Raw genomic sequence first — 15,568 nt, forward strand, 5'->3', positions numbered from 1 at the left:
AGCACATTCTTTTGTGAGAGCTCTGCTGGCTCTCTTTATGTACTGTTTCTTAATTTGGGTCACACACTTCCCAGACTGGTTTAAGACTTAGAGGGTGTTGCAGCCCTGTTTTGTGATCTTGTCATCACTTCATCTTCTAAATCCTCCTTTAACACTCAATTTAATGTGAAGAGCAAATACATAAAATTCTCATTAAATCCTCTGAGTAATGAAACAGTAGATGCAAATTTGTCCTTGGCTAACTCCAGATAACTCCAGATACTGCAGGCTAAGGTCTTTTTCTGAGTCCCCGAGGACACAAGGCTGCAGGCATCTGACATGTCTTCTTTTGTCAGATTTAAAATATCCTGGATAAGTATCTGTTTGAAAGTTTCAAGCATGCATGAGACGTACCTTGCTCATACTTTCTTGTCCTTTCTAAAGAATCCAGAAACATACGTGCAATATTTTGCTGATGAAAAGTTCTGCAAATGTCCAGACATGTGTTACCACTCATGGTTAGCAGGAGGGGAGGGAAAAGTTGTAAAAGTCTGAGTTCATCTCCATCTGTTTACCATGAAACTGCAGTTTTAAAGCAAATAATTTCTTGTTCTGTGTCACGTTTGAGTTCAAAGGTTTCTGCTGACAAAGCAATGAATTTCACTTAATGAAGTCAGTGGAGTGACTTCATGTGGAAACCCTGTCGGCAGCCTCGTTCTCACTCCTTTTGGAAAGTGGAGGAATTGTTGTATTTTCCAAGAAAAATAGCCGTTCCACCTGGCCCGAGTTGTGGTTACAATACATTAGAGGAAAATGATTTCTGTCTGTTTCACACTCCGTGCACGGAAAGTTATACAGCACACTTCCTGTTGGCTTGCAGCTGGAATGACATAAGGACGTTTCCGTATGCAAGACTTTATCACTAGAAATATTTAAAAATGTATAGTTTATACTATGAGTCATTTACAAAATGGCTTCTAATGAGTAATAATAACCAAGATACATGTGGGTGAATGTTTTGCTTTAGTGAGGACAACTGGTAGGTGGTCTGACAACTGGTGGAAAACAGATGCTGTGTCTTCTCTCAAAGTGTCAGCTTTTCCCTCATGTTTTGGTTAATTTCAGAACAACTAAAGAGAGAATTTTCAGACAAGAAAGATGTAAAGTTATAATATATAATAAAAAGTTCCATTGTTCCCCTTTTTTGCACATTTTGTCACGTCACAACCACAAACTTCAATGTACATTAATGGGAATTCATGTGATAGGCCAAACCACAGTAAAGTGAAATCAAAATTATAAATGATTTTCACAATATTTTAAAAACTAACATCTGAAAAATGTGGTATATATATTTTTTTTTTATATCCCTAAATAAAATCCAGTTCCAGCAATTGCATGTTCAGTCCATCATTGGACCATTAAAATGAGTATTACTCATGCACTACACAAATATGCCCTGATGGAAGAGTTGTTCCATTGTTGTGAGAAAGCTCGCCACAAGCCATCCAGGGGACATGTGGAAAACGTTGCTGTTTGTTTAGATGAAACCAAAATCAAACTTTGGCTTACATGCAAACTGCCACATGTCGCAGAAAGCTAACAATGCAAATCACACATCCCCATCCCCATCATGAAACATGGTGGTAGCCGCAAAAGGCTGAGGGAAGGGTTTTCTTCAACAGGTAAAGCAGGTCAAAGGAGATGGAAGGAGCTACATTTAAGCCCGGAATTATTCATACCCCTGGCAAATTTAAGTCTGAAGTAATTTTTGAGTTTTTCTGATTTAGGTAAGGTAAGGTAAGTTTATTTATATAGTGCTTTTCAGCAACGAGACACTCAAAGCGCTGTACATACAATTACAATACAATCACAAAGCAAATGAACACAGATACAGACACAGAAAAACAAATCAAATGATAAAATCAAACAACAGAGGTCATTTAAAAAAGTAAAATAAAATAAAATAAAGAGAATAGAATGATGGACAAGAAAATGAAAGGAAAATTGGACTGAAAACGCAACTAATCATGCCTAAATGGCACAGTCATAGGCCACTCTAAACAAATAAATTTTTAATCTTGATTTAAAGCAACTTAGGGTTTCGGTGCTTTTACAGTTTTCTGGGAGTTTATTCCAGATTAGTGGAGCATAAGAACTAAAAGTTGCTTCTCCATGTTTGGTTCTGGTTCTGGGTATGGTGAGTAGATTTGAGCCAGAAGACCTGAGAGGTCTGGGAGGTTGATATACTGACAACAAGTCTATAATGTATTTTGGTGCTAAGCCATTCAGTGATTTATAGACTAACAGAAGTATTTTAAAATCTATTCTCTGAGCTACATGGAGCCAGTGTAAGGACTTTAGAACCGGGGTGATGTGCTCCACTTTCTTAGTTCTAGTGAGGATGCGGGCAGCAGCGTTCTGGATCAACTGCAGCTGTCTGATTGACTTTTTAGGTAGACCTGTGAAGACACCGTTGCAGTAATCAATTCTACTAAAGATGAACGCATGAATTAGTTTTTCAAGGTCCTGCTGAGACATTAGTCCTTTAATCCTGGGGATGTTCTTTAGGTAATAGAAGGCCGACCTTGTTACTACCTTTATGTGCCTCTGAAGGTTCAGGTCTGAGTCCATCACTACACCCAGGTTTCGAGCCTGACTGGTGGTATCTAGCTGTATTAACTGAAGCTGTGTGCTAACTTTTAAACGCTCTTCCTTTGGTCCAAAGATTATTACTTCAGTTTTGTTTTGATTCAGCTGAAGAAAATTGAGGACCATCCATGCATTGATTTCTTCTATGTATTTATCCAGCGCTTGAATGGGTTCATGGTCACCTGGTGACATCGTAACGTATAGCTGTGTGTCGTCTGCATAGTTATGATAACTTATGTTGTTGTTTATTAAAATCTGAGTTAGGGGGAGCATGTAGATATTGAATAGGAGGGCCCTAAGATGGACCCTTGGGGAACGCCACATGTGATTTTTGTGGTCTCTGATGTAAAGTTACCTACTGACACAAAAAAGTCCCTGTCCTTCAAGTAGGATTTAAACCAGTTGAGTGCTTTACCAGAAAGGCCGACCCAGTTTTCCAGACGCTCTAATAAAATGGAGTGATCAACAGTGTCGAATGCTGCACTAAGGTCCAATAATACCAGCACTGTGGTTCTTCCACAGTCTGCATTTATACGGATGTCATTGAACACTTTGACAAGAGCAGTCTGTACTGTGGTGAGCAGGAAGCCTGACTGGAAGACATCGAAGCGGTTGGTTGTTGTTAGGAAGTTGTTTAACTGTTGAAACTCAGCTTTTTCAATTATCTTACTGATGAAGGGGAGGTTTGATATAGGTCTGTAGTTCTGTAGTAGCAGCTTGTCCAAGTTGCTCTTTTTCAATAGAGGTTTGATAATTGCTGTTTTCAGGGTCTGGGGGAAAACACCTGACAAAAGGGACGTGTTTATTATTTGAGTTAAATCAGATGTTATTACAGGCAAAGTTTTCTTAAGGAAAGCTGTGGGTAAAAGATCGAGACAGCAGGAGGAAGAGCTTAGTTGCTGTACAATTTCTTCTAAGTTTTTGTCGTTTATTTGGTGAAATTGGGAAATTTTGTCAAAATCAGTTCTAGTTGGAGACAACTTTGGTACTGGAGTTGATGTGGATGTGCTGACTGCCTCTCTGATCTTTTGGGTTTTTTCAATAAGAATTTGGCAAATTCATTGCAGGCCCTGGTAGAGTGGAGTTCAGATGCTACAGTTACAGGAGGGTTTGTTAACCTGTCGACCGTGGCAAATAATGCATAACCATTGTTAATGTTTTTGCTGATGATCTCAGAAAAGAAAGATTCCCTTGCATTTTTCAGTTTTAGGTTATATCTGTAGAGTCTCTCTTTATAGATAATATAGTGAACCTGGAGTCCAGTCTTTCGCCACCTGCGTTCAGCTTTTCGACACTCCTTTTTTCCACTTCTGACTGGTGGAGCACTTCTCCATGGAGACATTTTCTTCCCAGAAACGACTTTCACTTTAATTGAAGCAATTGAATCAATGATGTCCGAGATTTTAGAATGAAAGTTTTCCACCAGCTCATCTACAGTGTTACAGGGCAAAGTGGAGGTAGAAGAGTAAATGTGGTTAAAGGTTTCAGCAGCACCGTCCTTAAAGATGTGTTTTCTTATCATGTCTCTTCGGCAAACTGAGTCATTGCAGATGATGCTTTCAAAAATAACAGAAAAGTGGTCAGATAGAGCAACATCAGTTACAGACACCTTGGAAATGTTTAGACCCTTAGTGATGATCAAGTCCAAAATATGTCCCTGTTTGTGCGTTTGTTGTTTAACATGTTGAGTCAAACCAACATTTCTAAGAGTGTCACATAAATCTATTGCACTTCTATCTTCAGGATTGTCCAGGTGAATGTTGAAGTCTCCCACAATAATTAAACAGTCAAAATAAACACAAATCACAGATAAAAGCTCATTTTAGGTAATATTAATGTTTTAGACAGGCTCAGCCAGACAGATTCAAGCCTCTGGCTGAGCCCATTAGAGAATCTGTGGAGGGAGCTTAAGATAAGGGCGACGGTAACGGTGCCTTCCAACCTTACTCGAAGCTCTTTATCAAAGTTAATTATTCAAAATAGGGTTGAAAATATGTATAAAGCAGAGCTGCAATTATAAGGTTTGACTGCTGTAATGACAATAAAGATTTTTACATTTATCATTGAGAAGGGTGTAAGATGTTAGTTTCTGTCTCATTTCCAATCCTACCAGGGGTATGAATAATTCTGGGCTTAATTGTAAATAAAGAGCAGAGTTAAAAGAAAACCTGTCATATGCTGCAAAAGACTTAAGACTGGTCCAGATGATCACCTTCTAGCAGGTTCTACAAGGCATTGACTCATGGGGGCTAGTTTTCATTTTTCTGCCACTTCACAATCATCTTGTACTTTGTTCTGGTCTATCACAACTAATCCTATATAAATACTCTGAGGTTCGTTGTTTTAACAGGACAAAAGGTGAAAATTTTCAAGAGGGGTTGATATGCAAGACTCTTTTTTTAACGTCCCCTTTAATGCTCTCTAAATTAAAAATATTATTTCTAAGTGAAAAACATATTTTGAAAAAGTTATTTTAGTGACTTCTTGAATTCATCTGTGGTCTTTTTCAGATTTGCCTGCTGTTGATTATTAGGTGTAGATTTTCTATATTTGTTGTCCTCATTTCCAGCTTCATGTTTGGTCTCTTTGTCTCGTCAGCCCACCGTCACTGCAGTCAAATGCTTTTTTTCAGGGAATGAGTGTGATATTTGTTGTGCGTAGGGAGGGCGGCATGGCTGGTTCAGCGGAAGCGGTGAAGGCGGCTTTGTTTGCTACACATAGGATACTAGTGTTTGGTTTGGCCTATTATTTGTGTTAAAGCCAGTGTGTGTGATGTGATGTGTGTGTTTTATGAGGATAGTATACTTCAGGCTCTTTTAATTGAGCATTCAGCAATGCTGAGGTCCGAATCCTGTTGCATGATGAACAAACTCAGGCTTTTCAGTGGGGTTTACTTTAGTCCTCTTGTTTAGACTCCATCTTCTCCTTTATAAGCTGTACCGCCAGCTAATAAACGGGTCTTATTGACTGACTGACAGACAGAGAGGAGGCAGACTGTGAAATGGACAGAAGGCTTTGTGCATTAATGAAAACAAAGAGACAGGGAATTTGATTTTAGGAAGGAGAATGTTGCCTCAGAGAAATAAAGGCCACTGTCTAAATAACATTTTAGTGTTTAATGCATTTGTATTTAATTGTTGTAGATAGAAATAGGAAATAGCTGAAATGGATTTCAGTTAAAAGAACAAAGAGATGAGGGATGGGGTGTGGTTACGTCCCCACCCAAACACCACCTGTGTCTGCCCTCTCCTGATACAAACAAAAAGATCTGTGCTTACCAAAATGCTCTGTGCAAACACATTAAATTAAATTACTATGAAATAATTTCTTTAGAAACCCAAAGAGAAAATTTAAGAAATGCAAAAGTAGTGCTCAGAAAGGAGCAAACCGATTCACAGAGATGGATGTGTTTCCAGAGAGAGTAACTGACGACTTGTGTTTGTAGCTTTTTAGGACTCTGTATGCAACTCAAGGGCACTTTCCTCATGGCAGCGGATGCATGCTGCTGCGAAGCCAGCGGTCCATCATTGCAGCACGCTGGCTTGTCAATGGCAAGGATACTCTTACGGAGGGTTGACACTTTTCATTTCCTCTCTGTCAAATCAGAGGATATCGCTTCTTTTGGAAAAAGGAGGAAACCCAAAAGAGTTTCAGGGAGATGCATGGTTCCAGATAGATCAGACAAAGAGAAAATTAGTCAGGAAAAAAGGCGTGAGTAATGGTGATGCCTGTTGCCATGGAGATTGGGGTCAATGAATGGTTGCCATAGAGCCCACCGCTTGGGGAGAGGAAATTTAGACGTACGCATACGTATGCATACGTGTCTGTCTGTGTGCAATCTGGACGACAAAAGCACATTTTCTATTTTTAATGAGAAGGTACAGCTGAAAGCTCAGTACGCCTCCTCAGCAAGCAGAATGAACCACGCACTGATGGGATTTTGTGCAGCAATCAATCTTATTGAACTTTTTAAATCTGTAAAATAGAGAGACACCATCCAGGAGGATCCATGCTGCATGTTGACCATAAGTTTTGTTTTTAATCTCTTATTTTGACTTTTTTATTATTGTGATATTTAACAGTCATGAGATTCATGTTTTAATATTGTTTTACACCATAAACCAGCAAGGGTCTGCAGATTAAAATGATCTTCTACGGCTAAAAAGAGAACATTTGCTTGACAGTCTGAAATACTCATGTTGATAAATTAAATAAAGTTATCTAATTAGAGATTACAGGTGGATAGATGTCACACCATAGTCATTTTAGTGATCATATGAGCAAAGTCAAAGTTATTTGAAAGCTTAAACATTCACAAAAGGATTTGGGTGAGCTTAAAAACATTGCTGGGTCGCTTAGTAATGCCCACAATGAGCTAATGAACAAGAAAATTAATAAACTGAACATTAAGAAAATGTACATGTCAATATTTGAGACAGCTTTCAAATGTATCTGTCTGTCCTCCACTGCTGCTGTACTTGTCACGTCTGATATGCATATTCCCAGAGATGCTGTAGTAGTTAGTCTGTCATTGGAATATGCTGCTGAGCAAAATTAAGCAGCTATGTTTAGAGGACTGAGAGAGAAAGATCCTTTGTTGTTGTGTTTTGAATTTCTTTAACCAGGATATTTGTTGTTAAAGATGAAGGATTCAGCAGCTTGCAGACATTTTTTTTTTTTTAAACCTACCTATTCTCATTATTTAGGAGAGCTACCACGCCTACATCCTGGTCTGAATTTAGTAGCTTATTTAACTTTTGTCTGTAAAGGCTCAGATATCTTTGCAGTAACCGCACATTCTGTAGGTTTTCGTGTCCATTTTTAAAATTTTCTATGTCAGTGTGTGACTGCATTGTCTGCATATGAGAAAAAAAGATTCTTGAAGATATTGTCAATATCAGTGTGCCTAAAATTACTATCGCAAATTACTATTTGGTATGCAACATTTGTGGCCTCTACTTTCCAACACCGGCTGCTTTTCATTTCACGCACACAGTGTGATGTCACTCCTGATCCTAATATAAATAAATATTGATCAGTCATTTAAAAGCTTCTTATGGCTCCTGTAAACAGTTAGGACCAAGCTTTTTCAAAGCCCTGGTAGATTTAGGTTTAAAGTAATACCATCATGTTTCCTTTAACTGTAAGTAATATTAATGTTTTGCAGTGGCCCTGCCAGAATCTGGACTTGAACATGTCAAATCTGTCAATGGAGCTAAAGATTAGGGTGAAGGTGAGGAGGACTTGCAACCTCAAAGACTTGGAGCTCATCACCAAAGATAAATCACCAGTGGAATGAATACCTGTGCAAAAAACATCTAAAAGCAGGATTTGATCGCAGAAAAAAACAAAATGCTTTTTGTTGATTATCGAGAAGGGTTTTATATGCATTTTTGTTTATATCAAGCTAACATTTTTTTGTTTCTTTTCCTCCTGAAGCATAATCAGTAAGGCAAATTCCCTATTTAACCTATGCAAACATTAATTTACTGATCCAGTAAATTATTTAAGCTTCTTTGTTTTATTTACTACCTCAAACCTACCATTTTGATTTCTGCCGTTGTGCTTTTCCAGACCTTGAAGTGATGTAGATGTGTGACACATTCAGCCTTGAAGACTGGAGGGTCAGATTTGCTCCGTGTTTGCGCCTGTATGAAGAGACGCGAGACAAAAGCCCCACATGCTTCATGCTACAGTTCACCATCGGGATGGAGAAGAGCATTGGACTCACTATTCTGTCATGGACAGTGGTCGCGTGTGCTGAAGGGGAAACACGTGTAGCCGGTGCACGACTGACTACCCTCCCCCCTCCCTATTAATGATGCCAGACCTCAGACCGCGTACAGTTTGCTAACACTAGTAGTGCATTTGAGCCCATCCCCCCTCTATGAGTGGCCAGCATTATCACCCTCATCATCCATAGAGCTGCTTTGAGGTGCTGCTTCAATGTTTAAACCCACAGTCACAGCATGCACTGTTATTGTGATCCATAATCCTCTGGAGAGGGAGTTTTACTCCATTTCACCTTAATCCCACTCACTTAGTGGAAAAATTAACAATGGCTCATATAATAACAAAGCCAAATGAGGACAAGCATCACACACATCCTGTAGGAAAAGTTTTACACATAATACAACAGACATACTTTATCTTTATTCGTAGATCAGTTCTGGTCACATTCAGCAAGATCTGTTGTTTGTCTCCAACTGGACCCTCCTGCACTCCATAGTCCTGTACCTACGCCTGATAGGGCCAGTTGTTCATGGAGCTGGTGTGAGAAATCCTGTTCTATTAAGGGAAGAAGAAGAATGGAGATATGGTGGATTTTTTTTTTTTCTATAGTTTCATTTGTCCAGATTCATATGTCCAATAATACATTGAAATACATAAATAACTTTTTATTTATGATACTTGCAGTTAAAGCCAGGTGCAGCGTGAGTCGGGTGGCAGCCTAGTAGGCTTGGGTGTGTTGAGTCTGGGTCATGATGCACTAACAAGTCATGGTGATAGCAACACTCTTCAGTGTGGCAGTAGTTTATGAGGAAAGAAGACACAGTTAGCTGTTTTCAGTGTCAGTGAGATGTTTCAAAACTAATTTAGACAGAGCAGAAAAGCTGTTAGAAGGTACATTACTTTCAATGCATGCATGTTGGCTGTTCTTCCATGCAGCTACTTAAGTTCAACAGGGAAGGAGAGGTCAGCAGCTGACAGGAAGGCTAAACTTGTGGCTGCAAAGTTTTTTGCCTTATCCTTTTTGATCTTCCAGCATCTGTCTATCATGACACATGCTGTTGTAGGCTATTAAAAATCTGAGAGATAAGGTAATGGTTTACTTACTCTACAGGAGTTACACACAGCGACTGCTGTTTACAGGTATAAATGCTAAGCTTGCATAATGCAAGGAGATGCTGAGCAGTTTAAAATAATACCTCTGTAATCATGTTTCTTTGTTTCATTCACATTTTTCTGTTAGTCATTGAGAAATGCTGTAATTAATTTTAGTTGAGTTTTAATTGTACAGATACAGTTTTACAATAATTACCTAGAATCTCAGATGGGTGCATCTGTAACAAAACCAAAAACCATCATATGAGTTTCATTCATGTTCACAGCTACTGCATGCTGTGAACATGAATATGAGAAGAAATGTTACTGTGCAACTCAATGGGGACCTGTAAATTTTAGGGGTGGCCATTAGACTCCCCCACTCCACCCTTGATGGCCCCACTTGTAGAGCACTGTTTTTTTTAATCTCTTCTGTTATTAAAACAATGTAAATGCTATCTTGCGATACTGAAAACAAATCTCTGTATAATCAACATGTTTTCTTAAAATGAAATAAGTTGAAAAAGCTCAAAAAGTCAAAAATGATCATTTCCTTGCCTCCTAAGAGCTTAAAGGCACTTTGGGAATGTTCTGTGGAGCAGATGGGAACAGATCCCTGTTAACCCCTCCCACATCACCCTGCCACTGGGTAAAAATGGCAACAGCAGAGTTAAGACCTTTGGAAAATAAACTAGCTTGGCAGGTGCTGTTGATCATATCTTTCTGTAGGCTGCATTTTTTTCAGTGACGTACTGGATCAGCTGTAAACGGGTATGGATCAGGGCAATGTTAGGACTCGATGATGAGATCACGGTCTCCCCAAGGTATATGGTTGGCAAGTTACAACAGATTTAGGGGCGTGATGCTGATTGTTTTGGCAGGAACATCTGAAGTTAAAGAATGGAAACTCTGACATGAGTTAGATTTATTTAATTAGAAATAAGTAGGAGTTCTGTGGTATTTTCTCCCACATAATTACTGTTGAACCTTTTTTGTCACATAGATATGAATATTTGATTTAGAAAGACGACCTTATGAGCAGCCTCTATGACCCACTTGCTAAGAGGTTGCTATAACAGCTGACCCTGCGTGTGTGTGGTCTTGGATGAGTGTGTGTGTTTGTCTTCTGCACTAATGGAAGAAGACCTCGAGGGGAGGGATGGTTGCGGCTGATCGCCCTCTAAAACCACCTGACACACTCCTGCTGAGAGCCTTCAAGTCTTGTTACCCTCAGACTGAATAAACACAGAAATGAAAAATAGCTTAAAGGGAAATTTACTTACTGTAATTTTGTTGCTGTTTATTAAATTCAGCTAAATGTCCAAAGGTGACGTTGAACCCCTCTGTGTTGCAGTTGAGAGTTTTATTAGCTTTATCACAGCAGGTCCATGTCTCTGCATGATGTCATTCATTGATTTTTTGTTTTACTGCTCTGCTATGGCCACTAATCTTCCAGAGTGATGCGACTGTCGATCTAACCGTCAGGATTAATGCTCAAACCTGAGAGATTGTGGTGTTTGGAGGTTGATTGCAGCTTAAAGTGCAGGAGGCTAAAACACAGATGTTGGAAATGCAATGATGTGATGGTGGCTCGGGTATTTAGCATTACATTGCATTATATTACAGCTACAGTAACAGTGGTATACAACTTGTTCTGACTGTTCAGCCCTCTGTTCTTTCCCATTACACAGATACAAGGTTTTAAACCCTTTCCACTATACGCAGTGCCTTGCAGCATTTTCATATCCCTGAAATCTTTTTACATTTTTCAGGTTTCTTGTACAAACTTAAAGATACTTTTTTGATATTTCATGTGATAGACCAACACAAAGTATTGCAGTTGTAGGAAAACGATGGGTTTTCCACATTTTGTTTAAATAAAAAGTTGTAAAATGTGCCATGTTTTTTCTTCAGCGCTGTTTACTCTGATACATCCAAACACTAACTGGGAAACATGGTGGAGGTAGCATCATGCTGTGGGGATGTTTTTCTTCAGCTGGTCAAAGTTAATGAGAAGGCTGATAAAACTTACACATACGTACGCTACACATACAGCCAAAGGTATCATTGAATAGTTTTGATCAAGGCAGATTTAAAGTCCAGAACTTAATCTGATTGACACTCTGGTGCAAGACTTGAAAAGGGCTGTTCACAGATGAATCACAGATTTTGTTTATGGGTCTCATAGGAAAAGGGGCTGAATCCAAATGCATCCCATGTATCAATTTATTTCCACTTAAAAATGATCTTCTACAATGCGTCGGTTTTCCCCATAAAATCCAAATAAAATACACAGATGTTTGTGGTTGTAAGGTGACAAAATATTAGGGGTGTGAATACCTTTGTAAGACACTATGGGTAATTTTTATAGGATATTGTGTCTTATCCAACAATCTATCCCAAACAATCCATTGATTCCTCTGTCGGTGTCTTTCAGCTTATCATGGGATTCCTTTTCTCAGAAGTGGTATTATTGAAAAAGCAGATCTGATTAACAGGATGTCTTTGTGTCTTCCCTGTGCAGGGCTGGAATCGACGATGTGGAGACAGACGTGGTCGAAATCGGGGCAAAGCTCGACAAGGTACGAACCATTGAGCCAAAAGCATTGTCTCTTCGTGTGAGTTTGTTTCTGTCTCTCATGTCCCACATATGAAGACACGCACACAGTCGCGCTTTGCACAGTAAACACCAAGAGCAAACACAAATTAATGCCACAGAGGAAGCTTTATGTTCCAGTGAATAAAGTGCAGCCTATAACTGTAAAAAAGCATGGTTCCCAAAAGAAATGTAAAATGAGGTAGTTTTAAAATGTAGTTCCCTAGAAACAACATATTTATTAGTGGATTGTCTTTGATCTGAGGAGATTCTGAGGGTGTTTTTGTGGCAAACAATGATCAAATGTTGTTTTAAACTGTTGGCGTAGGCCACAAACATGGGCTAATCTGTAATGCATGAATAGATTTTAAATATGAAAAAAGAAAATGCGCATACTGAAAAATAATTGCATTCTTGTAACAATCATTTAGACAAAAAGAACATTATGTGAAGCTCAAACAGAGTCAACATCTTTCAAAATCTTTTGCTCTATCTACCTAAATTCATTTTGGATGGATACTCAAGTTTGGGTTTATAAATCAACATTTTAAATGAACTTCCCCACATAAAAAAGAAAATAGAAGCACTATAATGGATTTTTCCTGTAGCCGACAGGTCATTACCACCTGCTGAACTCTGAACTCTTTGTGAGCTCCACTGGAAGATGAAAAAAGGTTAGAGTGAAGAGATTTCAGTGGTGTCCATCAGGGTAATTTGCTCTGTTCAGCCAGCTCACTGAGCTTGCTCTGAAGCTGTCGGTTCTGACAGCACTGATGGACTTTAGTGAATAATATTACCAAGATTCATAAAAGCTAAGGTGTCCTAAATAGTGCAAAACATTTTCAACGACAACTAAGGTGCTCGAATTAAAGACTTTTGCAATGAAATATGAATTGCTTTCTTCATCATAAACAAACATAAACACTGCGACTACTGCAGGTCATTTATAACAAGGCAAAATCGTTTTGCTGCCGATTCATTAGCTCACTCCTTAGCAGAGATTTTGCATCGCTGTGACTGTTTTGGTCATCCAAACACATTTACTGTGTAAGTAATGACCTTGTTCACATACCTGTCAATGTGTTTACATACATTGCATGCCACCGCCTACCTCGAAGGGTCAGCACGTGCCACACTCACTCACATCTTCTGTTGGTTTATGCAAACAATCAGCCCTGCACATGTGAATTTCAATGCAAATATTGGTTAATGCCTTTTACATAGGAGTGTGCACTCTTTACATGGCAGAAACACACACATAAATTCAAGCAGTTCATTTTAGCAGCATTTATTCACATAGTCTGTCTGCAAACATTATAGACCTTACATCCAGCCTCTCAGAAAACCAAACTCACATTGCTACAGCCTTGGGAACTTTTGCTCTAAATGAGATAATTAAAGGTTTACTGCACACCCTCCATGCACCAACACACACACACACACAAGCACATGTTCTAATGCTGCTTTATGCGTCAGTTTGCTGCTAATGACAGCGTACCACTCTGTAGCTTATCATATTTCCTCCACAGTGGGGAGGTGTAGTAGTTTTCTCTTCATGTGGTGTTTAAAATGGAACCTACCATCCTGCCTGCTTCTATTTATTTTAAATAAGCTGTTTTTGGGATCCAAACTGTGCTTTGTGGGTAAATCTTATTAATGGTTATTTTGCAGCTTGGTACTTTTTGTTACATTAGTATGAATATCATAGTGGTCAGTGTCAAATGCTCACTCTCTGTTCTCTAGTGGCTGGCTCTGGCACTACCAGAACTACAAGGTTCTGTCACTGTCTAAATCACGTTCTAAAATTATATGTAGTTGTTTGCATATTTTTAATCATCCAAAATGAGAGTTTTCAAAATTTATGTTACATTTTATTATTACACTAGAGACAGGCAGAAAACTGAGGTGTAGGAAGCAGGGTACTGAAAAGCGATATAGATTTTGTTTGAAGTTTATCCAAGAACACCGATTCTAGAAACATGTCTTCTGATGTCATGTTCATCTTAAAACATGCGATGCCTTTTATTCTAGCTTCATCATCTAAAAATCTGTTTATTTCTATTTTACATGCAGTATGTTCCTTATGATCCATGTTTATGAAGCTCCAAGGTATCAGCTGTTCTCCTACGACTTTAAGCACGCTTAAGATCACTTATGTCTGTTGACCACTGGTGACTAGTTGTTAATAGGGTGAAAACTGATTGAGCATACATAAATCCTGGAACAAACCAGAGCCGAAAGATATTAAGAAAACATGCAGCTGTGTTTTTTTTTTTTACATGAAAATTACACATTTCCTTATTCTTCAGTATTTTCACACTCCAGGTCTTATTTTTTTATGAGATCTGAATTTTTTTAGGGTGCTTGTTGACATTATAAATTTAATGCAACCACCATCAGACTCCAGTTTGCCTACCCGAAATGACCGCTGTGCGTAGAAGAAGACATGACGTGTTCTTCAGTGCATAAAACACTGCATGCTGTGTTTTAGAAACACCAATTGGACCTTATAGATTAAGAATGGGTTGTCATCTAAGTTCATGTACATGTAAAATTAGACAAAAACGTTTGGCGATATAGTGTATTTTGAAGGAGTCTGTAGTAAAGGGAACTAGATTGATGATTAGTTTGAAGCACATGTATTAGCGTTTCCCTGTATGTAGTGTGAATATAGAAATGTAGCTGAAACCTCCCAGTGTGAGCCTGCACTTATATTAAGCAGAACAACAGTCACATCTGCCATACTTGTGTCATCCATTGTTAATATTTGATCTCGCTGCTTCCCTCACTGCTTTGTGCTGTTTAGATTATAAATAAAATTATGGAGCATTCATTTTTCTCTTGAGATACTATGAGATTCACCTATTTAGATTTGAGTGGAATGTCAAAGCAGCTGCGGGATTGCTTTCCAAAAACCTCCCAACCTCTTTCTGATTCGTCACTTTACACTTCAGTGCTTCCTCATGTAGGGTAAATGAAATTGAGACAACCAAGAAATATAATTTTTTTCCCCAGTGCCATCATTTTGTACCTGTGTCAATTAAATATCAGCTTTATCATAGCAACCTCATCAGTGATTTGTTTTATTGCCCATCCATGTTTTTGATGTTTCGTCTCAGATAAATATCAACACAAATGACACAAAGTGCATTTACTTCTTCAAATCACTATTAAAAATTGGAATAATATGTAGCAACCTGTAGTTTTAAATGTTATAAATGCACAAAAAAGAATACAACACCAGCAAAGCATACACTGTGCAGCATTCCTGCTTGTACTGCCTCCTGCTGGCCTCTGACAGTATCTTTGCTTCTTGTTTTGCAGCATTAGTACTATCTGGGACCACACTGCTGTATATATAATATATATATATAAATATATTTTGATATTTGATATGATTCCCCTAAATAAAATCAGTTGCAACCAATTGGCTTTCGAAGTAAAAAAAATACAAAATAGAGTCCACCTGTGGTTAATTGGATCTATAAATTCAGCTGCTCTGTGAAATACTCAGAA

General features: G+C 38.5%; 1 protein-coding gene across 4 annotated transcripts in view; it reads left to right on the plus strand.

The window, feature by feature from the left end:
* LOC124857167 (arf-GAP with coiled-coil, ANK repeat and PH domain-containing protein 3-like) overlaps positions 1-15,568 on the plus strand; it is an 81,332-nt gene that overhangs the window by 30,441 nt on the left and 35,323 nt on the right. For all 4 annotated transcript variants that reach the window (XR_007035524.1, XM_047348309.1, XM_047348308.1 and 1 more), the window contains exon 2: positions 11,981-12,038. Coding sequence is in view for 3 of the 4 variants with exons in the window: in XM_047348309.1 (XP_047204265.1) it covers positions 11,981-12,038 (58 nt within the window). In the remaining variant the exon portion in view is untranslated. The remainder of the gene's footprint in view (positions 1-11,980; positions 12,039-15,568) is intronic.

Source organism: Girardinichthys multiradiatus, chromosome 20 (assembly GCF_021462225.1).
Source record: "Girardinichthys multiradiatus isolate DD_20200921_A chromosome 20, DD_fGirMul_XY1, whole genome shotgun sequence".
In the NCBI taxonomy this organism is placed as follows: Eukaryota; Metazoa; Chordata; class Actinopteri; order Cyprinodontiformes; family Goodeidae; genus Girardinichthys; species Girardinichthys multiradiatus.